This window comes from Lemur catta, chromosome 10 (assembly GCF_020740605.2).
Source record: "Lemur catta isolate mLemCat1 chromosome 10, mLemCat1.pri, whole genome shotgun sequence".
In the NCBI taxonomy this organism is placed as follows: Eukaryota; Metazoa; Chordata; class Mammalia; order Primates; family Lemuridae; genus Lemur; species Lemur catta.
This window is the reverse complement of record NC_059137.1, coordinates 48,892,681-48,917,897: the sequence shown is the minus strand read 5'-3', so window position 1 is coordinate 48,917,897 and position 25,217 is coordinate 48,892,681. Positions and strand designations below refer to the sequence as shown.

The following is a 25,217-nucleotide window of genomic DNA, read 5'->3' as shown; positions in this document are numbered from 1 at the left end:
AATGTCCATGGGATCCAAATCACAGAATTTTGTTATTGCACAGACTTAAAGACTTAAAGATTCTTTTGATATTTCATGTTCAAAATCCATTTCTTGTATGCTAAATCTTGCTCTGTAGCAAATATGTTACACTTACAGTAAAGTCATAAGGTTATTTACAGTTTTAGTCTGCTGCACTCTGTATATTTCTTAATCTTTTAGATTTCCTTGCCCCTTTGGATAAGTAGTAAAACCTTATGCATCTTTTCATGCTAATTATAAAATAAGTTAATAAATTTTTAAAACTTTCAAAGAAATAATAACTTTAAAGAAACTATTTTATTTTGATCTTTAAAAATTCTTTAAAATTCAAAGGCCAAAAGCTTTGCTACCCTAGGTAATATGAAAGCCAAAATTATCAGAGACCACTTCCAACAGCAAGCATGTTAGTGCTTTGCTTTATCTTCATAGCCAGAAGTACAAAATTAATAAAAATTAATAGGTTTGCAAATATATAATTTCAAATATAATTTTCCAAACTTTTTCAAACATGCACTCTTGCAATCTTCACCTATCTTCCGAACATAATTCAAAAATCACTGCAATTGCTCAAGCTTCAATTTAGCATTGGCGGGATATAATCCAGGTATCAAAGGCAAAGAATTAATCATCTACTGGGATTTTTGTCTTAAATTTTTACAAAAACTTTACATTAAAATTATCAGAAAGCCTGCTAACACAGAGCCAGCAATCTATGAACCAATGACACTAAGGTATCACCACAAGATGGTGAGGACAGAGGCTATGTCTTTCCCCAAGGGTATTTCCAGGAGATAATAGTGCTTGGTAGTCTAATCCATCTGTGTTAACTGTTGATGGACTGATGGAATCAATGAGTAAATGTCAATTGAAGATGGGGTTCTATAGGTGACAATAAGTGTTTTTATTTGAATCATTCTTGTGAAACTTTACAACAGAGAACAATGGAAACATTCTACACCCTCCTCTCTCTCATTAATGAAATTGGCAACATGCCATATAAGGCCTGTTAACATCACAATCCAAGACAACTTTAAAGCAGCCCTAGCTCAGTACTTACTGTCTATCTACTTGCCATGCCAAGATTGAGGCATGAAATCCTAGCACTGCCACAGTTTATACCATGTTAATGTTTTAAAATTTCTGTATTTTAGAATTTAAGATTGTAACAATGCTTTCATTAGAACTAAATTTACATATGATTGTATACAAGGCCTAGAAAAATACTAGGTCTTCACAGATTTCAGTATTTTTCTTTAGGTACTCAGAAAATCAACATCAAATCCAAATATAAAAATAAAAATATAATTCTTCCACATACACTCCTGACCTCCTGGGAACTGGAAAACTACTGCAGAAGCAACTGCCAAAAGCTCAATTTCACATAAAAGTTGTGACTCTGGTTATAGTGTTACAACTACTGAGAACATATAAAGAGTGCTTTCAATCTTTTAAAATTTAGAATTTTCTTTTATAATTTTCCTAAGTATTTCGTTTTCATACCTGTCCTTCACCTATAATAGTTGGGGAAGTTGGAGTGAAGGACACCCATTTAGGTCAAAGGGCAATCACAAAATAATAGTAATAATAAAGGAATATATTCAGTAGTCTGTGTTGACTGCTACTTAAACAATGCTTAATTTCAACAGAGAACTAATATATTCCCTATGCGGATTACATACATTTAGTTTAGAGATTTTTTGTTTATATAATCTGGCATCAATCCAAAACGGGAACAAAGAAAACAGGCAATAAAGAAAACAGGAGTCCTTCTGAAGGAAGTTAAACAAAGTAGGCTCAGCTTTATGTTAAATTCGGGAGTTAGAATAAATCAGAAGTCTTCTAGTTTTTTTAAAGCATGGAACTCTTTATCAAATGGTTTACCAAAAACCCCAACATATAATACAGGTAAAAAAGCAAGTGGGTGCAGTCGCTCACACCTGTAATCCCAGCACTCTGGCCAAGGTGGGAGGATCACTTGAGGCCAGGAATTCAAGACCAGGCTGAGGAAAAGCAAGATTCTGTCTCTACCAAAGATAGAAAAAATTAGCCAGGCGTGGTGGTGTGCACCTGTAGTCCCAGCTACTCAGAAGACCGAGGCAGGAAGATCGCTTGAGCCCAGGAGTTGGAAGTTGCAGTGAACTATGATGATACCACTGCACTCTAGCCCCCACAACACAGACAGACTCTGTCTCAAAAAAAAAAGCAAGCTCCTCAGGCTGAAGTTTAAAAGGGAAAGACAGGCCACAGGCTAAGTTAGATGCATCCTCAACACCAGAAGGCACTGCAGAATATAGTCTGAAAACTACCAGACTATATGATCTCCAAGGACCTTGAACTCTTGGACTTAGTCAATAGTTAGAATGGTTTCCAAAAAAGGTCACACACACAAAAGCAAAAATTCCCAATCTTGCAATAGATAATTTCCATATGGGGTTTTTTTCTTCAAAAATCTGATAATCCTCATGAAATCCAATATTTAGAAAAAGAACAGAAGGAAAAAAATGCACCATAAATGTTGAATCTTTTTCTGAAAATGTGGGTCTACAGTAGAAAAATACTGTCTAGTTAAGAGGAGAAATTATGCACTACCCCCTAGTACAGAAGTTTGGAAATAGCTGCTTAAGATAGGACTAAAATTAATATAGGAAAAAAAATCAACATGAAAATAAAATTTGTTTTACCTGTTGACTAGATTATGCACAGCTCCCAAAGTATCATTGTCTCTTCTGCAACCATTTTCTTCGTTATGTTGCTTAGGTCTATCTAAAGAAATAGAAAAATTAATATTCTGAAATATAAAAATAAAAATAAATACCACTCTGGGAGGCCGAGGCAGGTGGATCGCTCGCGGTCAGGAGTTCAAGACCAGCCTGAGCAAGAGCGAGACCCCATCTCTACTCAAAATAGAAAGAAATTAGCTGGACAACTAAAAATATATATAGAAAAAATTAGCCGGGCATTGTGGCGCATGCCTGTAGTCCCAGCTACTCGGGAGGCTGAGGCAGGAGGATCGCTTGAGCCCAGGAGTTTGAGGTTGCTGTGAGCTAGGCTGACGCTACGGCACTCACTCTAGCCCGGGCAACAAAGTGAGACTCTGTCTCAAAAAAAAAAAAAACTAGAACAACTTCTAGACAGAAGAATCAGAATAATATGAACACTAATAGAAAAAGATAATTATTCAATTGCTAAGTATAAAGTGATGGGCAGGAAAGTAATAGAGAATATCTAGTAATAGGCCTTTACAAAAAGACTAATAATAGCTCATGCTAAAAGAATCCCCAAAAACTGACAGTCCATAATTCTCCAGTGTTATAAGCTTCATATTTCAGTACACAGATCATACAATTACCACATATGCCAGCAAGGTCAAAAAGTTACAGTACTTTAGTGCAGCATTTACAGTATCAGTCAACCTACTTATTTATTCATCAACTTATCACTGAATAACCATGTGCCACTACTGTACTAACAATGGGAAAAAGAAAAAATGGAGACGTTCCCTCCAAGGAGTCAGTCTAGGAAAAGACAGTGATTATACTGCTACAGTATTATGACAGAAGTATACACAAAATGCAGTATTTGCTTTAGAGTACTCTGCCTGCAGCTCAAAGAACTATCACATACTTCTAAAACGTGGACTTCCAACTGGACTTCCTAAACACACACATCTGCCCTCCATCTGAAGGCAGGTGTAGAAATCTCCAAATGGACATGAGGAGAATTCCATGATTTCAAAGGGCTTAAGCTAAGCCTAGCCTGGCAAAAGCCCTTTCCCAGATGAAGTGAGAACACAGTGCCAATACAATGCCCAAAGCTATCAAAATAATTCTATTGCCATAATCAATGACTGTACAAAGCTACCATGGAACCAGAATGTTCTATCTGAAGCTCCTTCTCCTTCAGCAAATCATGCAGCCTTTTCTATGTCTACTCTTCTGGTTGCACATACCCTAGGCCTTACTTTCTGGCCTATAATTTTTCCCAACCAGTGTCCTCCCCAACTACGCCTGACTCTCAAACCAATTCCCCTAACCCAGTGATTAAGTCCTGTGCTAACTGCTGTCGTGATCTTTGGCTTGCCTGAACTATGACCTATACCTATTACCTAGCTCCAGTTTGGCTATATAGTCTGTTCATTTTTTTTATTCATTTATTCCTCCAATTATCTATCTTCTATTTACTGAACCCAATTAAACTCTCTTATATACAAGTACTGTGCAACTGGGCAAACTGAATATGAAATATATATTCAATATTGTGGAAATATGAATTTTTTAGGTGTGATAATAGTATGACAGTTGAAAATTTGAATATGAGATATTACAAAATTATTGTTAACTTTTTTGGTCTGATAAGGGCATGACAGTTATATAGGAAAATGTCCTTATTTTTATAGGAATGTATGCTGAAACACTTAAAGTGTCACAATGTCTAGAATTTACTTGGTTTAGCCAAAATACATATATATATATACATATAAACGAAATATGGCAAATGTTAATTATTGAAACAGGTAGTAGGTATTCAGGTTAATTATTGTACTACTCTTTCATGTTAAAAAATTGTGAGCTTCCACTCAAAAACTCGTACATGGGAAGGGGTTTCCTTCTGAGATGATGAAAATGTTCTGGAACTAGATAGTGGTGATGACTGCACAACAGCGTGAATTTACTAAATGCCTCTGAGTTGTACACTTTGCAATGACTGAAATGGTGAATTTCATGTTATGTGCATTTCACTACAATAAAAAAATAACTGGAGGAAAAAAAAGAATATAAAGATCTATTATAATAATGGGAAATAATGACAGGAAGGAGATTTAAGAGAAAAAGATAAATAACCAACCTGGAAGTGAAGCAGGATACTGAAAAAGAACACTCCTTGCATATACTTCTTCTGAGGCAGGATCAAAGGAGAGCGGAGACATAGGTGGTAAAAGATCCACAGCCTTAAAACAGAGAATTCACAATTTTAAAGTAAACACATTTGCTAATTACCACAATAACAATTCTAAGGTAATCTATGAATGGATGATTTTATTATTCCCTAACAAAGACAGAGTTACCGAGCATATATCCTATAACCATTTTTAAACCAAAGAGTACATAAGGAACAAGAGGACTACTTTGTCTTCCAACTATGTCTCAAATGTCACAGTACCTCACATCAAGAGGAATGTCTCGTTTTCTTTTTAATACAATTCTCTGAATCTAAAAATATTAACTATAAATGACAACAGGAGCTTACTGAATGTTCCATTATATATTCAGAAAACTTACATAAACCAAAACATATGAACTTTAGGCTCAGGAGCAAAGATGGCAAATATATACATGTAGCATTTCTAGGTCATTTGTAACATGATAAATCAAGAGATTGCCATATATTAAATTACTCTCCAAAAGTCAAGTCAACATTACTTACTGGAGCTGAATTTTTAATTAGACTGAAAGGAGACAGACCAAGAAATTCTTTCCACTTCTTATGCCATTCTCCTTCCTTTTCAACAATAGAATGTCTTATAGTTGTGAGATCTTCTTTTATTTTATACCTATGATAGTATTAAAAAAAACTTTATTTAAAACATGAAAACACAAAAAAGTATTGAGTAAAATTTAAGAAAACAACAATAGCCGTAGGGAAGGGGAAGGAAATATAACTGAAAGTTCAACAAATATAACACATATAAATTAAATAAATCCTCCTAAGTGAAGATATACAACCTAAAATACTTTTTCTCCTTGTAAAACCAGAAACCAATCATACATCTATTAGTATTGGACCCAGTAAAAGAAAAACTAGAGAAAAGATCAAATTATTTCATAAAGAATTATCACTTGGGGCAAATCATTTACTCCATTAATTTTCCTTTCTACTTCATGTGTGTCTCCAGGAGTTGATTACACAAGGCTTTGAGTACTAGTAAAATTCTCACACTTGTTTGACAAAGCTGAAGAGTTGTTAATTATACAAGAGTTTTACTGAGAAAACCACCCTACTCCTCCCACAGTAAAATAACAGAAGATCTTTCTAGTGTACCTCATTTGCTTCAGATTTGATAATCTTTCCCTCTGTAATCTGGTCTCTTTCTCAAGGTGGTGAAGGTCTATTTTCAATCTTGGTTGGTCAGCCTGACAATGTTCATATTTCAATACTTTCAAGGCTTCATTTAATAACTGTATAACTGTTAAGGGGTTCAATTTTCCAGCCTCATAAACATTTCCTATGTGCAACTAAGGATTCAGAGGGGGAAAAAAGTGGTGAACTATAGGTTCTTAAGATAAAAAATTGTTACATATATTTATGTTTCTTACTATTATATAAAAAGTTTAGCTTAAAGAAAAGTGAAAAAAAAAAAATCAAAAATCCCCAAACATAAAACTATATAAATCATTTTGGTCCAATGAAAACTACTGTGGAAGATTTAACATGCCATGATCCCTTTTTACATTATGCAAAAGGTTGAAAACTAGAATAAAAGAAATGCAGATAGATGGAAAGAAAAATAAAGATTGAGCAGAAAGAGCAGATTTGGGGGAAAGATCATAAATTCATTTATTAATAAAAGTTACAAATTGGTGACCCCTAAAGGGTGCATCCACATTTGGACATGTTTATTTGGCCTACACAGTTGCAGTGTTTTAAAATCTTTTGAATCACAGATTTACATAAAAATTACTATAGTAATTTTCTCCCAAAGACCTCATCACTTCCTACTTTCTCCCTATTGTTACATATAATTACCAGGCTTCATTTATATTTATTACCTGCCTAGACCCTATAGGAATCTGAGTTTACACATCTTGATTTTCATGTACTCTGAATTTCATATGCCTACCATGTTACACATTAAAGTGAAAGCTGGCTGGGCACAGTGGCTCATGCCTGTGATACCAGCACTTTGGGAGGCCAAGGTGGGAGGATCACTTGAGGTCAGGAGTTCGAGACCAAACTGAGCAACACAAGACCTCATCTCTACAAAAAATTAAAAAATTAGCCAGGTATGGTGGTGCATACTTGTAGTCCTAGCTACTCAGGCAGCTGAGGCAAGAAGATCACTTGAGCCCAGAAGATCAAGGGTACAGCAACCCATGATCATGCCACTGCATTCCAGCCTGGGCAATAAGGCAAGACTCTGTCTCTAAATAAATAAAGTGAAAGTTCTTCAGTCACAAAAATATTTTATCTTTGTATCTCCTACATTATAATCAGTATCTACCATATAGTAGATGTTTTATGAATTGTGCTTACTAAAAACAAAATAATAAACTATCCAGATGGAATTATTCCATGAACAATTGGAAATATTACATGGGGCCGGGTGCGGTGGTTCATGCCTGTAAATCTAACACTTTGGGAGGCTGAGGTGGGAGGATCGTTTGAGCTCAGGAGTTTGAGACCATCCTGAGCAAGAGCGAGACCCCGTCTCTAATAAAAAAATAGAAAGAAATTAGCTGGACAACTAAAAACACATAGAAAAAATTAGCCGGGCATGGTGGTGCATGCCTGTAGTCCCAGCTACTCAGGAGGCTGAAGCAGAAGGATTGCTTGAGCCCAGGAGTTTCAGGTTGCTGTGAGCTAGGCTGATGCCACGGCACTCTAGCCTGGGCAACAGAGTGAGACTCTGTCTCAAAAAAAAAAAAAAGAAAAGAAAAGAAAATATTACATGGAGTTTGGGTTGAAGGGGAGAAACCAGCCGTTGAAGCCATAGAATTAGTAAGAAAATACAGATAAGTTTGTAATGAGGAAAAGAAAAAGAGGGCATTAAAACAACCATGGAAAATACTTTCATTTAAAAGTTAGATAGAGAAAAAGGAACCAGTGGAAAAAAACTGAGAATAGCAGTCTGCAAGACCACAAAAGCAGAGACATTGAGGTCACAAAAGAAGAAAAGACTAAAAGAAATGCTTACAGCATCAAGATAAAACAGAAAACAGATGATAGAGCCTTTCTAAAAGAACATTTGGCAATCAGGAGATCATTGTTGTTCTCTTTGAGAATTTATAAAGAACTAGTAAAGAATCATCTTCCTACTAGGAAACCTCATACTCTCTACACTATATGATGTAGCACTATACAAGGTATGGACAATTAATAAAAGTTGATACATATAAATACATATACCTTTAACAGTACCCCTCTTTAAGAAGGCTTTACTAGCTATGCTCACAAAAATAAATTCTGAAAGTAGCAGAAAAATATTGCAAGAAAAACACTATATAAAACAATTACATGAAAGTTTTCTCAAAAGCTTCCTTAATGTCAAATTCTTACCTGATACATTTGTTTCTCAATTTCATCAAGTAAGAGCTTTGGAATATTAATAACAACATTAGTTCCATCTAAAGCATATTGGTCAACAAGACTAAGAACTGAACTAACAACTTCTCTCTCTTTTTCCAAGAACATGAGTTTTTCCGTCACTGAAGCCCACAAAGACCGAACCTTTCAAAACAGAAAAAGACAAAATACTCAAGTCCAGACACAATCTGTGCATATAGTAAAGAAATGTAAATATAAATATATGTTCACTCCAAGTAATAAATGGAATATTCCTGGAATGATTTCTGGTGAGAAAATAACTGTATTTGAATAATTTATTAAATTTAAAAAAAGCACTCACTGATACTACTTCCAAAGGGGCTTTAAAAACTAAAGAATTTATCAGGAGAATCTAGCTCCCTATGATTTTCAAACAAACCTAAGAAATTTTATACCACTAAGATACAATTAGCATTTCCTATATTCTGTCATACCATCAATCTAATGAAGATATTTTCAGGGAGAAATAATAAAAAAGATTTTTAAGGCTGGGCCTGATGGCTCATGTTTCTAATCCCAGCACCTTAGGAGGCAGAGGTGGGAGGATCACTGAGGTGAGGAATTCGAAACCAGCTTGAGCAATAACAAGACCCCATCTCTACATAAAATAGAAAAATTAGCCAAGTGTGGTGGCATGCATCTATAGTCCCAGCTCCTCAGGAAGCTGAGGCAGGAGATGGCCTGAGTCCAGGAGTTTGAGGCTGCAGTGAGCTGTGATCATGCCACTGCACTCTAGCCCAGTTGACAGAGCGAGAGTCTGTCTCAAAAAAAAAAAAAAAAAGATTTTTAATAGAAAAAATACTACTACACCTCAATTTTAACTCACTCAGGTTTCAGAAGTTAAAATATGAAAAAAATGTGCTTTTTTAAAAGCAAAAATCTTAGGCATACACTAACCTATGTTCACGAAAATTCACGTACAAAAATATCCATAGAATTCCTATTTGTAATAGTCAAAAAGTGAAAACAACGCAAAGGTCCATCTAGAGTTAAAAAAGTATATGGGTGCTATATTCATAAAATAGAACACTATACAACAATGAGAATAAATACACTAAAACTACACGCAACAGCATGGATAAATATCACAAACAATGCTGAGACAAAGTCAGATACAAAACATATTTTACATACTCTCAATTACATAAAGTTCAAAAACAGGCAAAACTAATCTTTAGTGTAAGAAGCGAGGACAGTGGGTTTCATTGTAAATGAAAACAGTTGTAAATGAAAACAGATTCAAGAGAATTCTGGAGTTGGTTAATATTCTATCCCTTAAACTGGACACTGGTTACATGAATGTGTTTACTTTGTGAAAATCTGTCAGGCTATACACTTACGATTTGTGTACTTTTTGTATATATGTTATGCTTCAATAGAATTTATAAAGTGGGAGGGAGTGGGAATCATGATAATTATATACACGTTAATGTCTATGTCTTCCTATGATACAAATAAGATACTAAATAACTCTAATCAAAGTGTTGCATGGCAAGGTAAAGTTGTCCCCAAAGGAAGACTCATTGGCTGGCAGTCTTGAGATCTCACAGGATGGCATTTCCTTGATGAGTTTACAGTCATCTAGGATCTGGTTCTCAGATTTCTCAAGTCTAGAATTTTATCTTGTCAATGGCTCAAAGTTGACTGGACTCAAGGAAAATGAACATTAACCCAACTAAGGGGAGACTGTTGTGAAAACTTTAACAGGTTTCACACCAACATACTAAACTGACAATCAGAGATACTGCATTCAATGATAGGAATGTTCCCATTCACTAAATTGAAAGCTCCATGAAATAACTGACTTTGCCTATTTTCTTCACTGTTGTAGCTCTACTATTTAGAAGATGTCTGACACATAGCAAGTGATCAATAAACATTCACTGAATGAAAATATTTCCTAAAAAGGACACTCACCTTTTCCAGTGCAAAAGTGCCTGGAAAGCCAAATTAATACTCAAAGCAGCTTGGTGATGATAGAATCACAATAAAGAGCTTGAGAGAGATTTCACCCAAACAAAAAGAAAGCCTAAGAAAACACTCCTCTCCCACATCAAAGCCAACCTCTAGAGGTCTCAGGTCATTTACATTTGCCAGATTCCTCTCTCAAACTAGCTTCAATTTTATTCCTCATTTTTCTTCCATACTTACTATCACCCTTCAGTTAATACAGTTTATTTAGACAAAGTAATGCCACTGATTAAGTTACAATGAAGGGGAACTTTTCATGCTGGCATGAAGAATTTTAAATTAATCATATTTAAAACCATTTTTGTATATGCTTAATCTTATAAATTATAAGCGAATTTTTCTATTATATTCAAGTATCTCAGAGACACCCTGTTAATATCTATAGATATAAATAACCTATAATGAATGAGGGGGAAGTAACAGTACTACAAAAAGAAATGGCAAATAGACTGTAAGAGTCACACTGATTGAGAAAAAATACTGCATATCACAAAAGCAAGAAAGATTAAATTTTTCCATCCAAAAGTTATCTCACCTTTTGAGTTTTCTCTTGTACATTACTTTGGTCATCACGGGGTCCCTCTCTAGTAAAAATTAAATAATCTAATTAATCATAAGAAAATTACATGGTAATTTAACATCCAAGAGCTAATTTGTCTGCAAACCCACTCACTAACAACCATTCCTATTAAAAACAAAAACAAAATTTAAGGCCAGCCATGGTGGCTCATGCCTATAATCCTCATACTTTGGAAAGCTGAGGAGGAAGGACCTCTTGAGCCCAGGAGTTCAAAACCAGCCTGGGCAATGTAGTGAGATCCCACCTCTACAAAAAATTTAAAAGTTAGCCAGGGATGGTGGTACATGTCTATGGTCTCAGCTACCTGGGAGGCTGAGGCAGGAGGATTGCTTCAACCCAGGAGTTTGATGTTGCAGTGAGCTATGATGATGCCATTGTACTCTAGGCTGGACAACAGAGTGAGACACTGTCTCAAAAAAAAAAAAAAAAATTTAAGATCAAAGCAATAATAAGTTATTAGAAGGAGAACTGAACTAGGAGTCATAACTATGCTCTAGTCCTATCATAATCTGGCCTTAGTTGTATTATTTTATGTTTCTGGGACTCTCTTTTTCCTCAGCTATAAAATACAAGAGCTAAACTATTATCTAAGGCATCTTCCAGCTCTAAAAGTCACTTACGTTTTTGTTTGATTTTGCAGTCCTATATATTCAGACCTTGAACTTCGTACTTGCTTAACTGATAACCTGCAAGAAAACATACAAAATGACAACTATAATTCCATTATAATTATTAATAGTATAGCCCATTATGATATTTTTCCCTTTTCATATTTTTGCTCATGGCCTCTAGGGTCACCCAACAGCTAGCTAATAGACTCTAGAGTCCCTTTAACAGTCACACAAGTGATCTAACATACAGGCTGCTACTGAGATGGACTAGGACTTCTAGGCTAGTATATTCTCTAACTTCTTCTCTGAACAGAATGATGGAGGTCAGTAAGACTACTCTATTATACCTGTCTCACATACCTAGGGGGTAAATTGAAATGTTATCTATAAGAAAGACAACATGTCATTTTTAAGGTAATTTCAAAGGATTCGGTAGCTTTAGTAACAGATCACAAAGCATTTAAAAAGTTATTCTACTGTAGTTTATAACTAAAAAGTAAGACACAACCTATTCTATGAGAGAAAAAACCTTGCCTGTCTAATTTAATACTGTAGTAACAGTGCCTAAACAATATCTAGCACATAGAATGAACTCCAAAAAAAAGTTTGCTGAATAGATGAACATAAATATGTAACAGTATAAAATGGTTAAAAAAATAATGGAATACTTACTTGAAGGAATACCTATTTAATGCAATATCTACTCAACAGTCTATTAAATAGACATTTAAAGTAACACACTATAGCAATATGGAAAAAATTATAGAATGAAATATCAAGATAAAAGATTTATTTTTAAAAAAATTAAACTTTTTTAATTTAAAAAAGATTTAAAAAGATACAAAATAGTATGAACACTACAATCACAGCTTAAAAATATATTTACCATATAAAAAAAGAAAAAGCACATAAGAAAATTTAATTTTCTGAACTAAAGTCATCTTTTCCTTTTCTCTAAACTTTCCTTTACCGTATGCCTAAAGTTTTAAAATATTTTATTCAGAAATTATCTGGCTTTAAAATGGAAGGATCTTTGAGGAAGTCTTATAAGGTAGGTATGGATTATTTCTACTGAAGTTATGTTGATGACATTTGTTCAAAAAGAAAGGTATTATTTTCTAACTATCAAAGTATTACTTACTGTACATATTCCTGAAATTTTTGGATAACATAATCTTCTCTTTGCAAAATTTGTAAAACTCTGTTACGTGCTACATGGCACCTGGCAAGGCACTTGTGCCAATCTTGTGGCTTTACAGTAAATGCCTCTGTAAAATGTAGAGAAGAATCTACATGGAACACAAATAAGATCAGAGAAAACAGACTTAAAAGCTAATAATTAACAAAAATGTCGAATTTTTATTTTAAGAAATTAACATCAAATAACAACTCCTTAAAAGCTAGTATGCCACATACATAAAAAGATACAACTAATGTTAACAAAAGCAAGATGACCTTTTTTTAAAGTGGGCTACTAAAAAAGGCTATCTAAAGTTGAGTTGTTTTACATAATTAAAAATTTCCAGAGCACATCTGCCCAAAATAATTCTTATTATTATAATTTGAGATATCCATGAACAAATACATTGTTACACATGAGCTACTATGTTTCCTAACAGAATCTTTTAACAACAAAGGAAGAAAGTCAATTCAAAGAGAGGAGGTGAGAACACATCACCTCCATTGCTGCCATCAGCTTACTCTTCCTCACAGTAAGACCAACAGGACAGGACAACCAAATAAAACCATTCTCCATTTCTCAAGCAATTCTTGGCTATGTAACTAATCACCAAAGTAGACCCTGAGAACAATCCATGTAAACATTTGAGTCTAGGTTTTTACCTATAAAAAATGTAATACTCTACCTTAACATGGCTCAACATAATAAAAATATGGGTAAATCTGGAAATTAGGGACACGACACTGCACTTCACATTGCTTATTCAGGTCCTAATGTTACCCCAAAGAAACCACCACAGTTTCTCAATATTTTAACAGGAAATGAGTTCACTGAATTTTGAGGTCACTTAAACATGTTGACTGTAATTGCTTTAAATCAAAAATAGGAAAATCCATGCTTAAAAGCATTATACACAATAAACCCTTGTTAAATCCAAACACACACATTTCATATAAAATAGTTTGGGTTCCATGTATTTGGGGTAGATCATCTACTAATATAGGAACTGAAAAAATCCTTATGTTAACATTAAATTTTAAATATGCAAATGTTTAGAAAGCATGATCACATGCATGTTTTTAAAAATCATACATAGAAGATAAACTGGAAGAAAAGGTTTTATATCACATCACAGAGAAAGAATAAATAAGAGCCCCTATAAATGAAAAAGACCAATAACTTAAGAGAAAAATGGACAAAAGGTAATGACCAGAGTACAAAAAGAGTACAAATTGCTCTTAAACATATGAAACAATTTTCAACCTCACTAATAAGAGATACAAATTGAAATTACACTGAGATCCCATTTTAACTATGAGATTGAAAAGATAAAAATATCTCATCACATACTATGTTGATCAGCCTTTGGGAAAATAAACACTGTCCATACACTGGTGATGAAAGTATAAATTGTCCAACCCCTACAAAAAAATCATCTGGTAATAACTAGCAAATTACAAATGCATAGCTCCTCTGACCAAGCAAACCATCTTTCAGGATTTATATATACACACACATATACTTGAATATATACTTGAAATTGATGTATGTATAAAATTTGTACTGTTGCATTGTTTCTATAGCAACAGATTAGGAAAATAAGCCAAATGTCTGTCAACACAAGACTGATTAAATAAATTATGGGCCGAGCGCGGTGGCTCAGGCTTGTAATCCTAGTGTGCTTTTGGAGGCCAAGACAAAAAAACTGCTTGAGGTCAGGTATTCAAGACCAACCTGGGTAACATTGCAAGACCCCCATCTTACCAAAAAATTTAAAAATTAGACAGGTATGGTGGTCTGCAACAGAGTGAGACCTTGTCTCTAAAAAAAAGTAAGAAATAAATAAAAAATTAGGGTGCATCCATTCAGTGTAATATTATGCAGTTCTAAAGAGAAAGAACCAGAACAAGGAAGCTCTGTGAACTGTTAAGAGATGATCTCTAAGATACACTGTTAAGTGAAAAAGGATTCAAACCAGATTTACATTACCATTTATGATTGTTTTAAAAAAGAATATATACATACATTTGCTTGTATTATTGATTATGATGTTGCTTCTAGAAAGAGAAATGAGGTAGAGAACAGAGGTGGAAGATAGACTTTTCATTTTTTCATTTTTGATCCATAAGGATATATATTATATGTACCAAAAAAAAAAACCAAAAAAACTAAAAGAAACTAAATCAAAATGTCAACAGTCATTGTTTCAGGAGTATTTCAACTTCTCTGTCATTTTCCTTTCCATGTTTTATGAGCAAAAACCAATTAAATAGAAGAGCATATTTAATAAACTACAAATAGCATTCTTTTAAATATTAGCTTTGAAAATCCAACTTTTGTTTCTATGAATTAGTAAATCAAACCTCTTTAATACAGAAACTTCCAATACATTGCCAGTAACCAAAATAAATCTCAAACACATTCAACACAGCATTTAACACAATGTATTAGAGGCCAACCATAATCTACAGGTCTAATTTGGCCCACTGGCTACTTTTGTGAGTCTAGCGAAGCAGGAATGGTTTCTCCATTTTTAAAGGATTGTAAAAATAAAAAAAAAAAAAAAAGAGGATTACATAACAGAGACTCTCTATGTGGTCCAAATGTCCTAAAATATTTACTATCTGGCCTTATACAGAAATTGCTTCTCAACCCCTGTACTAGAACATAATATAATAATATAAAAAGTACCTTAGGTTCATTATGAGAAAATTTCAAGCTACGGTTCAAGCAGAATATTAACTACTTGCTTTTTGAAGTACATTAATGTTTTAACTTACCTTGCTTTATTAAAATCTCTTCAGGATTTAAAAATCATAAAGAACTATAAAAATTTAAGAATCAAACCAAAAAAATCTTATTAGTTTAACTTACTTTTAGAATTGGTTTTAATATATTGTATTGCAACAAATCTTGCAAAATGATACATCAGATGAATAAACTTAGGACCACCAGGAGAAAGAAATAGTGAACCAACAACTTGAGGAAAGCCACTTCCATATTCAGCCTATGGAGAAAAGAGATAAAATGATTTGATGACCTTACCAACAACAACTCTTATATTTATATTTTTTTTAAAGGATGTGACAATCTTGCAGTAGATGACATGCATGTACGTGAGCACCCACCGATGGGTGGTGACAGCTCACTAGTGCTTCTTTGTATCACAGTAGCTTGGACATGTCCCATTCCGTAGCAAAGAGGAAGCAGTCCAAAGACATGAAGTTTTGGCGAGCCACCAGCCCCAGCCTACTCCCTCTTTATATCAGACTATTTTTGAAGCATTAAAGGACTTGATTAGGATTATTCTGTTTGGATCACAAGTTGAATTTTTTTGTTTTTCTAAACACTAGGTGGACTTGGTCACAAAAAATAATTATAATAATAAAGCCACAATTATTGATACTATTTGGGGAAACAAGCTAAAATAACCTATGGTCAGAAAAGTTTTATTTAAATGAAAACTGTGATAAAAAAAACCCCCAGGAACTCTAAAACCTATTTCCTGTGCACCTAGCCAGCAAAGCTGGTTTCTTAGAAATTTCTAGAATCCCAATCAAAAACCATAAAAAAAATTATTCTAACCTAATATTTCCTTGTTTGTATTGTTAGCATAAAAGCATTAAAAAAATTTCACCTCTAAAAAATTAATGCAGTTTTTAACATCTTACAGTGTACATCTTTCAAAAAAAGATACGTACAGAAATCCTTTTTAACCATTCACAGCAATGTTTCCGGAATTCAGTGTCACTTTTTGGGTCAAATGGAGGCCAACAAAATCTTAAAAATAAAAACATTAGAATTATGAACCCCCAAAAAACCAAATTCCACAAATTTTTTAAAATATCAAACTTATTTCTTATACTAGATATATTAAAGCTAAATGAATTACAGCAAACATTCTCAGATTTCACCTAGAGAGACATTAACCTGTGAGAAACTGTATCTTTTTCTTCATAAATATCTATAGAATTGAATTCAGTCTAGTGCAAATAACTAATGAAAACATATATTATATGAAGGAATGAATAGCTATTAAAAGTAATGAAAAATCAGCTAAAGAAAAGTCAACACTCTCAATGGATACACTGTACTAATGCAAAAAGATGACATAAATTATAAAATTAAGCCTAAAAAAAAAATAGAATCTTGCAAGAGAGAAACATAAATGGATACATATGATGAGCAGAGAAGGAATGGCATGACAGAGTATGACTCTTAGAGATAACCGCTATCTGTGGGTGCTACTGTTTTGTAGCTAAACAACAAGATACAAAAACATGAAAAAGAAAAGTTTTGTTTCAGCTTTGGTCAAAAATATTAGACTTTAAAATTTACCTATTTCTTTCCCCTGACAATCAGCTTTGCCCAAATTTTTATTCTGAGACATAATATTAAGGCCACATGCTTTTTATATTTCTATAATACATGTTCAATATTCCTAGAAAAAATTAAGTATGCATAGCAAAAAAAAAAAAAGACTAAAAGGCAAGAATGTCACCAGTGATACTCTCTGGTTGGTGGGTTTACAAATGATTTATACTTCCTTTTTTGCATTTTTCTGTATTTTCTGAATTACTTAAAATGAGCCATATCGCTTATAAGCAGGAAAAAAAATCAAAAAATCTATTTTTATTTGGACAGAGGAAGCCCTATTCCCTAATAATAGGGATTTCCAAAAAAATGTTCCAAATATACCTGTTTTCCTGGGCACTCATAACTTTAAATAAAGGCAAAATATTAAGAATAAATTATCAAAAATAAAATTAAGCTGGTCCAAAGACAGTGAGTTATCTCAATTTATTGTTCACAGTCAGTTACAGATCGAACTCCTTGTTTGACTCCTTCCTCCTTACTTGCTACCGCACTTGACTAGTCTTAAAAAAAATAAAAATGAAAGTAATGCCCTGAACAATAGATTTACTTGTTGCTTTTCTATATAAAAGGCTGATGGTACAATATAAATATCAAAATAAATGTGAACACTTTCAGACAAAAGAACCCTAAATCACATGCAAAATAACTCAGAACCAAGACTAGTGGGTATTCACATATTTTTATCTCCTTCTTAAACTATTTAATATTCAATACCATATAACAATAGGCTAAATTTAATAGAAATAATTTTTACCTACAGCAATTGACACTTTTATGTATATAGATAGCTAAATATAGACATATGTATTTCACTGAAAAAAACTTAGGATTTACACACAACTGTAAAATTTAACAAGTAGGGCAAAATTGAGTATATATACAGAATGATATCAGTTAAGTGTTTTGCCTAATAATTAAGACCATGAAGAATGCAAGGAACCAATTTTATGAAACAAAACCTATATTACCAATAAAATACACAATGATTTTAAGATATGTAACAAAGAAAAACCACCCAGATTTATATAGGTTAAGTAATATATTTGTAAGATTCATTTTACAGTAGAGACTAAATTTTATAACATCAATTTAAAACAATACTCAAAGGCCAAGTTGCAATTGTGGCTTACATCAAGGCACAGTCCATTTCAAATTTGAGAATAACTACTTAAGAAAATGAAATAGCTTTTCCTTACTTGAAAACTTCTTTGGTGAGAGACTGGTCCAGAGTTTGAAACAAAAAATAAGAAACTATATGAAAGGCATCACGGTTCACCTTGTCAAACATGTTCCTAGTGATTAAAATCATAATATAAGAAAAAGGAAAGGAAAATGGTTATTTAACTAAATATCAATAAAAGCTATGTGAGAATTTGACACAAAGTAGTATTTTTTCATTCCCTTCAAGAGATCAAGGCAAATTAATTTTTCTCATTCATGTATATTATATAACCAATTAAAAAACATATAAGCTTTTATTTTCTGATTTTGAAAATACAGATCCAATAGAAGAAAACTGGCAGAACTTGCTTTATTGCGATGAAAACATTTAATAGGAAGGAAAAGAATACCTAATTAGACAGAGAACCACCATGATATGATGATGATGATGATGATGGTATCAACCAACATTTACTGAATAACAATGAAAATAGCTAACATTTATTGAGTTTATTTTCCAAGCATTATTTTAAGCCTTTTATAGGCAGTAAACTCATCTAATCTTCACTGTCATATGAGGTTAAATGCTATGTTATTCTCTTTAATATGGTTTATTTTATTTAATCCTAATGACACTAGATAGTAGTTTTTTTTTGTTTTTTGTTTTGTTTTGTTTTTTTCTGAGACAGAGTCTCACTCTGTTGCCCAGGCTAGAGTGCAGTGGCGTCAGCCTAGCTCACAGCAACCTCAAACTCCTAGGCTCAAGAGATCCTCCTGCCTCAGCCTCCCAAGTAGCTGGGACTACAGACATGCGCCACCATGCCCGGCTAATTTTTTCCATATATATTTTTAGTTGTCTATATAATTTCTTTCTATTTTTAGTAGAGACGGGGTCTCACTCCTGCTCAGGCTGGTCTCAAAGTCCTGAGCGCAAAGGATCCACCCACCTTTGCCTCCCAGAGTGCTAGGATTACAGGCGTGAGCCACCGTGCCCAGCCTAGATAGTAGTTTGATTATCCTCATTATACAGATGAGGACACTTAAAATAAAAAGAGGTTAGATAATTTGCCCAAAATCATATAACCAGAAAGTGGAAAAGCACTAATTTGAAATATGTCACCTGACCCCAGAGTCCAAGGTTTTTACTGCTAGATTTTATTCCCAGAACCATCCTTATAATGTAATTCTAGCAAATCCCTTAAGAGTTTTTATTGTTCCAATTACCCTAATTAATCAAGACAAAGCACAGAAAAACAAAAAACAAAAAAACACACACAACGTGAAACAAAAACAAAAAACCCACTAAATCCTGTAAGCAATGACACACAGCTTATAAGGAATCAAGAGTTAACATAAAAGGCAAGGCATCAAATTTATTTCCAAGGAATCAAATCAAGCAAACTTTTGACTTAGCTTAATTATTCTCTTAAATTCTCATGCCTATTTATATGTCAAACAACTCCTTTGTCCTTAAAATGTCTCAAGGAACACCAGTGAAGTTCCATCCATCCTATCTCATTACCATCTCTTTTTTTTTTTTTAACTACTCTCTAGCTATGAAAGTCCTAGATGGCTTATTACCATCTCTTAAACCAGTTATTTTTTCACTTAGTACTTGGTTCTCTTCTCTTTGACAATTGTTATAATTTATAATAAGATTATTTGTTGAAGATGTGTTCACCCACTAGACTAAAATTCTATAAGGGAAAAGTTTATATCTATTCTGTTCACCACTACATACTGTCCAATACTGGTTTAATAAGTATTTGTTGAATTAACAAATGAATGAATCGCCTCTTCTTTTTATTCCCACTGCAACCCTTAGTTCAGACCTAGGTAACTGCAACATCCTTCTTTCCCCTCTAGCCATTTTCTGTAATACAACCGTATGATTTTTCCAAAATGCAATCCTTTTGAGCAAATACCTTGGAATAGAATTGCTGGATCATATGTAAAGTGTATGTTTAACTTTATTAAGAAAAGTGGTCACACAACTACATGCTCACAGAAACTAGCAACTCATAGTACCACAAACCAAAAAGAATTTTACCATATATAAACATAAGTAAATAAAAAATAATGTTTTAAGTAAATTTGATGCCACATTCACACTTAAAGCATTTTAAAGGAGACATGTGTTTCCAGATGGTAGATACTGTGGAGAAAGGGGAATGCTCATACACTCTTGGCAGGAATGTAAAATACTATAGTCATTATGGAAAACTGTATAAAGGCTCCTCAAAAGCCTAAAAATAGAACTACCATATGATCCAGCAATCCCACTGCTGGGTATATATCCAAAAAAAAAAAAAAAAAGCAAATCAGTATATCAAGGAGATATCTGTACTCCCATGTCTATTGCAGCACTATTCACAATAGCTAAGATACAGAATCAACCTAAGTGTCCATCAACAGATGAATGGATTTTTTAAAAAATGTGATACACATATACAATGGACTATTATTTAGAATTAAAAATGGATTAAATCTTGTCATTTGCAGCAACATGGATGGAACTGCAAGTCATTAAGTTAAGTGAAACAAACCAGGCATAGAAACACAAATATCACATGTTCTCACTCATGTGGGGGCTAGAGGTAGAGAGTAGAATGGTAGTTACTGAAGGCTAGAAAGGGAAGGGGCAGGAGAGAGGAGAAATTGGTTAATGGGTACAAAAACAGTTAGACAAAATAAGTTGTGCTCAATAGTGCAGTAGGGAAACTGCGGTTAATAATTTATTGCACGGCCCGGCACAGTGCCTGTAATCCTAGCACTCTGGGAGGCAGAAACGGGAGGACTGCTCGAGGTCAGGAGTTCGAGACCAGCCTGAGCAAGAACGAGACCCCCGTCTCTACTAAAAAAATAGAAAGAAATTATCTGAACTAAAAAATATATAGAAAAAATTAACCGGGCATGGTGACGCATGCCTGTAGTCCCAGCTACTCGGGGAGGCTGAGGCAGGAGGATTGCTTGAGCCCAGGAGTTTGAGGTTGCTGTGAGCTAGGCTGACGCCACTGCACTCTAGCCTGGGCGAAAGAGCGAGACTCTGTCTCAAAAATAATAATAATAATAATAATAATGATAAATAAACAACGCCTTCAAAGGCTCCCTTGAGTCCTTAAGGCGTTTGCACGAATGGTTCCTATGCCCTTCCACTACCAACTAACCACCCCCGCCCCCTACTTCCCAGACCACCCCTACTTAAACTGCCCCTCCATGCCCGGACTACAGATGCTACTCCCCGGCAAAGCGCTTCCGGCACTGTTCCGTAACTGATACTGCCTCCGCCACCACGCTAGCAGCAACTGGGAGCAGTGGCTCCAGCCTGACACGCAGTAATCGCTCAAGCATTTCTGATTAATCAACCTGCGGGGTCTGCGGAAGGCCGGGTCTCCCCGCGTCTCCCGGCTCGGACTCCGTCGCCCCGCCTGCCCCCGGCTCCTTACACTCCGAGGTGCGTGTGCGGCACGATCTTCCCGCAGGCAATGGTCGCAGGGCCTGGCTCGAAGTTGAGCGCCTGCAGACACATCCAGAGATGCTCCTTCTCGAAAGAGGTGACCGAGGCAGAGCTCATCCTCGCGGTAGCCTCAGTGACTGCAAGGAAACAAAGAGCACGCCCAAGGGAATCTGAGGGCCCTCAGGATCCCTCCCTACGGGCAGCCTGAAGTCGCGGCGGTCCCTCCATTGCCACCGCCTGCTCCTCTCTTGCCTGGAGCCGTTTCGCCTCAAAGAGCTGTAAAGTCTCCGGGAAATGGTGCCTCTAACGCTAGCGGGCCCACAGCCGCCGAAATGAAACCACCACAAACCGAGACTCCCGCGCTTAAGGAAGAGCGATGTGCGCCTGCGCCGCCAAGCTTCCAAGGGAGGAGGGACTTCCCGGAGGACTGTATCTCCCGCCATGCTACGCGCCCTTCCCTCCGTCCCTCCTCGTCATGCCCAGCCTAGGAACTACAGGACCCACGGTGCATTGCGCGGCTAGAGAATTTTTCTGCATTTGCGTGCTGCTGTCAGGCAGCGACCCTCGGGTCTCACAGTTCTCTAAGTGTTGAGGGTTCCTTTTGCTTGTTTATGCTAGTTGTTACGTCAGATAAAAACGGTAGATAGAGTACTGTGGCTCGGTGTAGTGGAAAAAGCACTGGGTTCCATCCTCAGCTATCGTAACTAGCTGTGTGACCCTAACCAAGTCCCCTGAGCCTCTGTTCTATCATTGGCAAAATTTTCTATGCCTTCATATGCTGAATGATCTTTTCATCTTCTTCCTCTAAACTAAAATCTTTCTCTCTCCTAAGCATACAGCTTCCACCTGCGGTGTTCAATTGATGGCTGTTTTACAAACTCCATATACAGACCGGGCGCGGTGGCTCACGCCTGTAATCCCAGCACTCTGGGAGGCCGAGGCAGAGGGATCGTTTGAGCTTAGGAGTTCGAGACCAGCCTGAGCCAGAGCGAGACCCCATCTCTAATGAAAATAGAAAGAAAATGTATGGATAACTAAAAATATGCAGAAAAAATTAGCCGGGCATGGTGGCGCATGCCTGTAGTCCCAGGTACTCGGGAGGCTGAGGCAGAAGAATTGCTTGAGCCCAGCAATTTGAGGTTGCTGTGAGCTAGGCTGATGCCAGGGCACTCTAGCCCGGGCAACAGAGTGAGACTCTGTCTCAAAAAAAAAAAAACTCCATATATAACAGGGCCAGGAAGTGTAGGGCATCCTACTTATTTCTCATTGACACCTCTGGCAATTATTGCCTCTTGCCTCTCTAAAACCACTAGTCCTTTTAAAGTTAATGCTGTCACTCATAACTCTTCCTTGTGGAGGTCATCCATAAGATCTCTGAGTCATTGGACCTCATTCTGAGAAGATTTAGCACTTAGTTCCCTCTCTCTTTGTCCATGGCTCCGGGGATAATTTTTGGTGATTTCAATATCATGTAGGTGACCTTTCCAATACCCTGGCTTCTCAGTTCCTTGATATCCTCTCCAATAACCTTGTCTTCCCTTTTACCTCAGCCACCCACTCTCATGGTACATACCCTAGACTTCTCTTTATCAATTACTACAACCCCTCCATAATCTCAAATTCAACCCTGCCTTCTAACTTGCTAGCTCAATCCCTCTAAATCTCCTTATTCCAACAGTCCGTGAACCACCAGAACTTCTAATCCTGTTGTCTCTTTACTGTGTCTCACTCACTTCACATTATAATCATTAACTTGAACACATCATCAGATCTTTGGCCCCTTTCTCTGCCAGATTTACCTAGCAAAACCACAATTCCTATTAAATTCACTTTTCTGCCTATTCCACACCCGCAGCTTAACAGTTAAGCACAATTATGATGCCTGGCTTCATAGTTCATGAAATGTCAAAATTTATGATGACTCAAGTTAGCTCTTGGGCCTGCTCCCTGAACCCTACTACTTTTCCCAAATCTCACTCTGTACACAACTATACATATCTTCTTCTCGTCCTTAGACCTCAATTACCTACTTTCCCCTCCTCACTCTCAGATGATGTCCTTGATTCTTAGTTAATGGATGCTTCCATAAAAGAACTTCCATCAACAATTTACCAGCCTGTCTATATATTTGCCCATATAGTATTCCTTCTCTCTTGTCAATTTGGGTGAGCCAAGCCTTGCCTACATAAGACCAGTCATTCCACTTACTCTATGGATCACATTCCTTTCCTCCTACTAAGGAGTTTGATCCAGTATTTGTCTTCTACTCTCTTCTGCATCATCAGTTCTTTCCATCAGTATACAAACATGCTATAAAATCTTCCACTGGTTTAAAAAAAATCCTTTGACCCCAATGCCTTTTTAGCTACCACTCCGTTTCTCTTTATGGCAAAACTTCTCCAAAAAGTTATCTATACCCACCTCACCACTGATAGTAACTTGGCAAGGCCACTTGTATCAATTAGTGTTCTGTAGTTGCAAGCAGCAAAACTGACTCTGACGGTTTTGTTATTCAGCTATTGGGTAGCATAAGAAAAGGAGAGAAAGGCCAGAGAATAAGGCTCAAGAAAGGGCAAGACTGGGTGTCAATCTAGTCAAGATTTACGTCCCAGCCAGTCCAATTTACCTTTTTTATATAGCTTAACGAATTACTATAAGGTGAACATTCTTGTAACCACCACTCGAGACAAAAAATAAAACTTTTGCAGTCATTACGGAAGTCCCTCCTTTGCCTAAAAGTAACCTCATTCTCACTTTTTATAGTAATTACTTCCTTGCATTGTCTCATACTTCTACCACCTGTGTGCTTCTCTAGACACTGTAGTTTTTAGATTTCCCATGACTTTTTTGTTTTTCAGTCTTTCCAAGTTGTTTTAAGTAATATTATTTATTATAGAAGTTCTCCTTCATTCCCCTCACTCCAACTTTTATATTACAATTTTTCTGTTAAAGAACTGGGGCTATTTTACCTGAATAGTTTCCCACAGTCTAGGTTTTACTGATTGAAACATCATGCTACAGTTGAGCATGTTCCACTGTTCCTTTCCTCGGTATTTCCTTCAAATTGGGACTTGGATCCAAAGGATAGATTACACTCAGGTATGATCCCTTTGCTAAGACTAGAAATGCCTGTAATCCTAGCACTCTGGGAGGCCAAGGCAGGAGGATCACTTGAGGTCAGGAGTTTGAGACCAGCCTGAACAAGAGCAAGACCCCATCTCTACTAAAAATAGAAAATTTAGCCAGGTATGGTGGCATATGCCTATAGCCTCAGCTACTCGGGAGGCTGAGGCAGGAGAATTGCTTAACCCCAGGAGTTTGAGGTGGTTGTGTGCTAGGCTAACGCTATGGCACTCTAGCCCAGGTGACAGAGCAAGACTCTGTCTCAGAAAAAATTAAAAAATAAATAAATAAATAGACTAGAAATGATGGTGTATGTTCTTTTATTAAGCAGCACATAGTATCTTTATGCCATTGACAGGGATTGGTGCTAAATGCCTAGATCTGTTAATTCACTAGGGTTTGACAAATGTTGAT

General features: G+C 35.7%; 1 protein-coding gene across 2 annotated transcripts in view; it reads right to left on the bottom strand.

Moving 5' to 3' along the window:
• Positions 1 to 22,270, bottom strand: part of HAUS6 (HAUS augmin like complex subunit 6) — a 29,973-nt gene extending 7,703 nt beyond the window's left edge. The window contains exons 1-12 of one of the 2 annotated variants that reach the window (XM_045563523.1): positions 21,670 to 22,270; positions 18,259 to 18,354; positions 16,387 to 16,465; positions 15,560 to 15,692; positions 12,647 to 12,794; positions 11,515 to 11,580; positions 10,850 to 10,898; positions 8,296 to 8,466; positions 6,061 to 6,254; positions 5,446 to 5,572; positions 4,867 to 4,969; positions 2,703 to 2,784 (exon numbers count right to left, since the gene is read on the bottom strand). In XM_045563523.1, the coding sequence (XP_045419479.1) occupies positions 2,703 to 2,784; positions 4,867 to 4,969; positions 5,446 to 5,572; positions 6,061 to 6,254; positions 8,296 to 8,466; positions 10,850 to 10,898; positions 11,515 to 11,580; positions 12,647 to 12,794; positions 15,560 to 15,692; positions 16,387 to 16,465; positions 18,259 to 18,354; positions 21,670 to 21,797 (1,376 nt within the window). In that variant the 5' untranslated portion in view covers positions 21,798 to 22,270. The remainder of the gene's footprint in view (positions 1 to 2,702; positions 2,785 to 4,866; positions 4,970 to 5,445; positions 5,573 to 6,060; positions 6,255 to 8,295; positions 8,467 to 10,849; positions 10,899 to 11,514; positions 11,581 to 12,646; positions 12,795 to 15,559; positions 15,693 to 16,386; positions 16,466 to 18,258; positions 18,355 to 21,669) is intronic. The other variant, XM_045563524.1, reaches the window with a different exon arrangement.
• Positions 22,271 to 25,217: the final 2,947 nt, after the last annotated feature.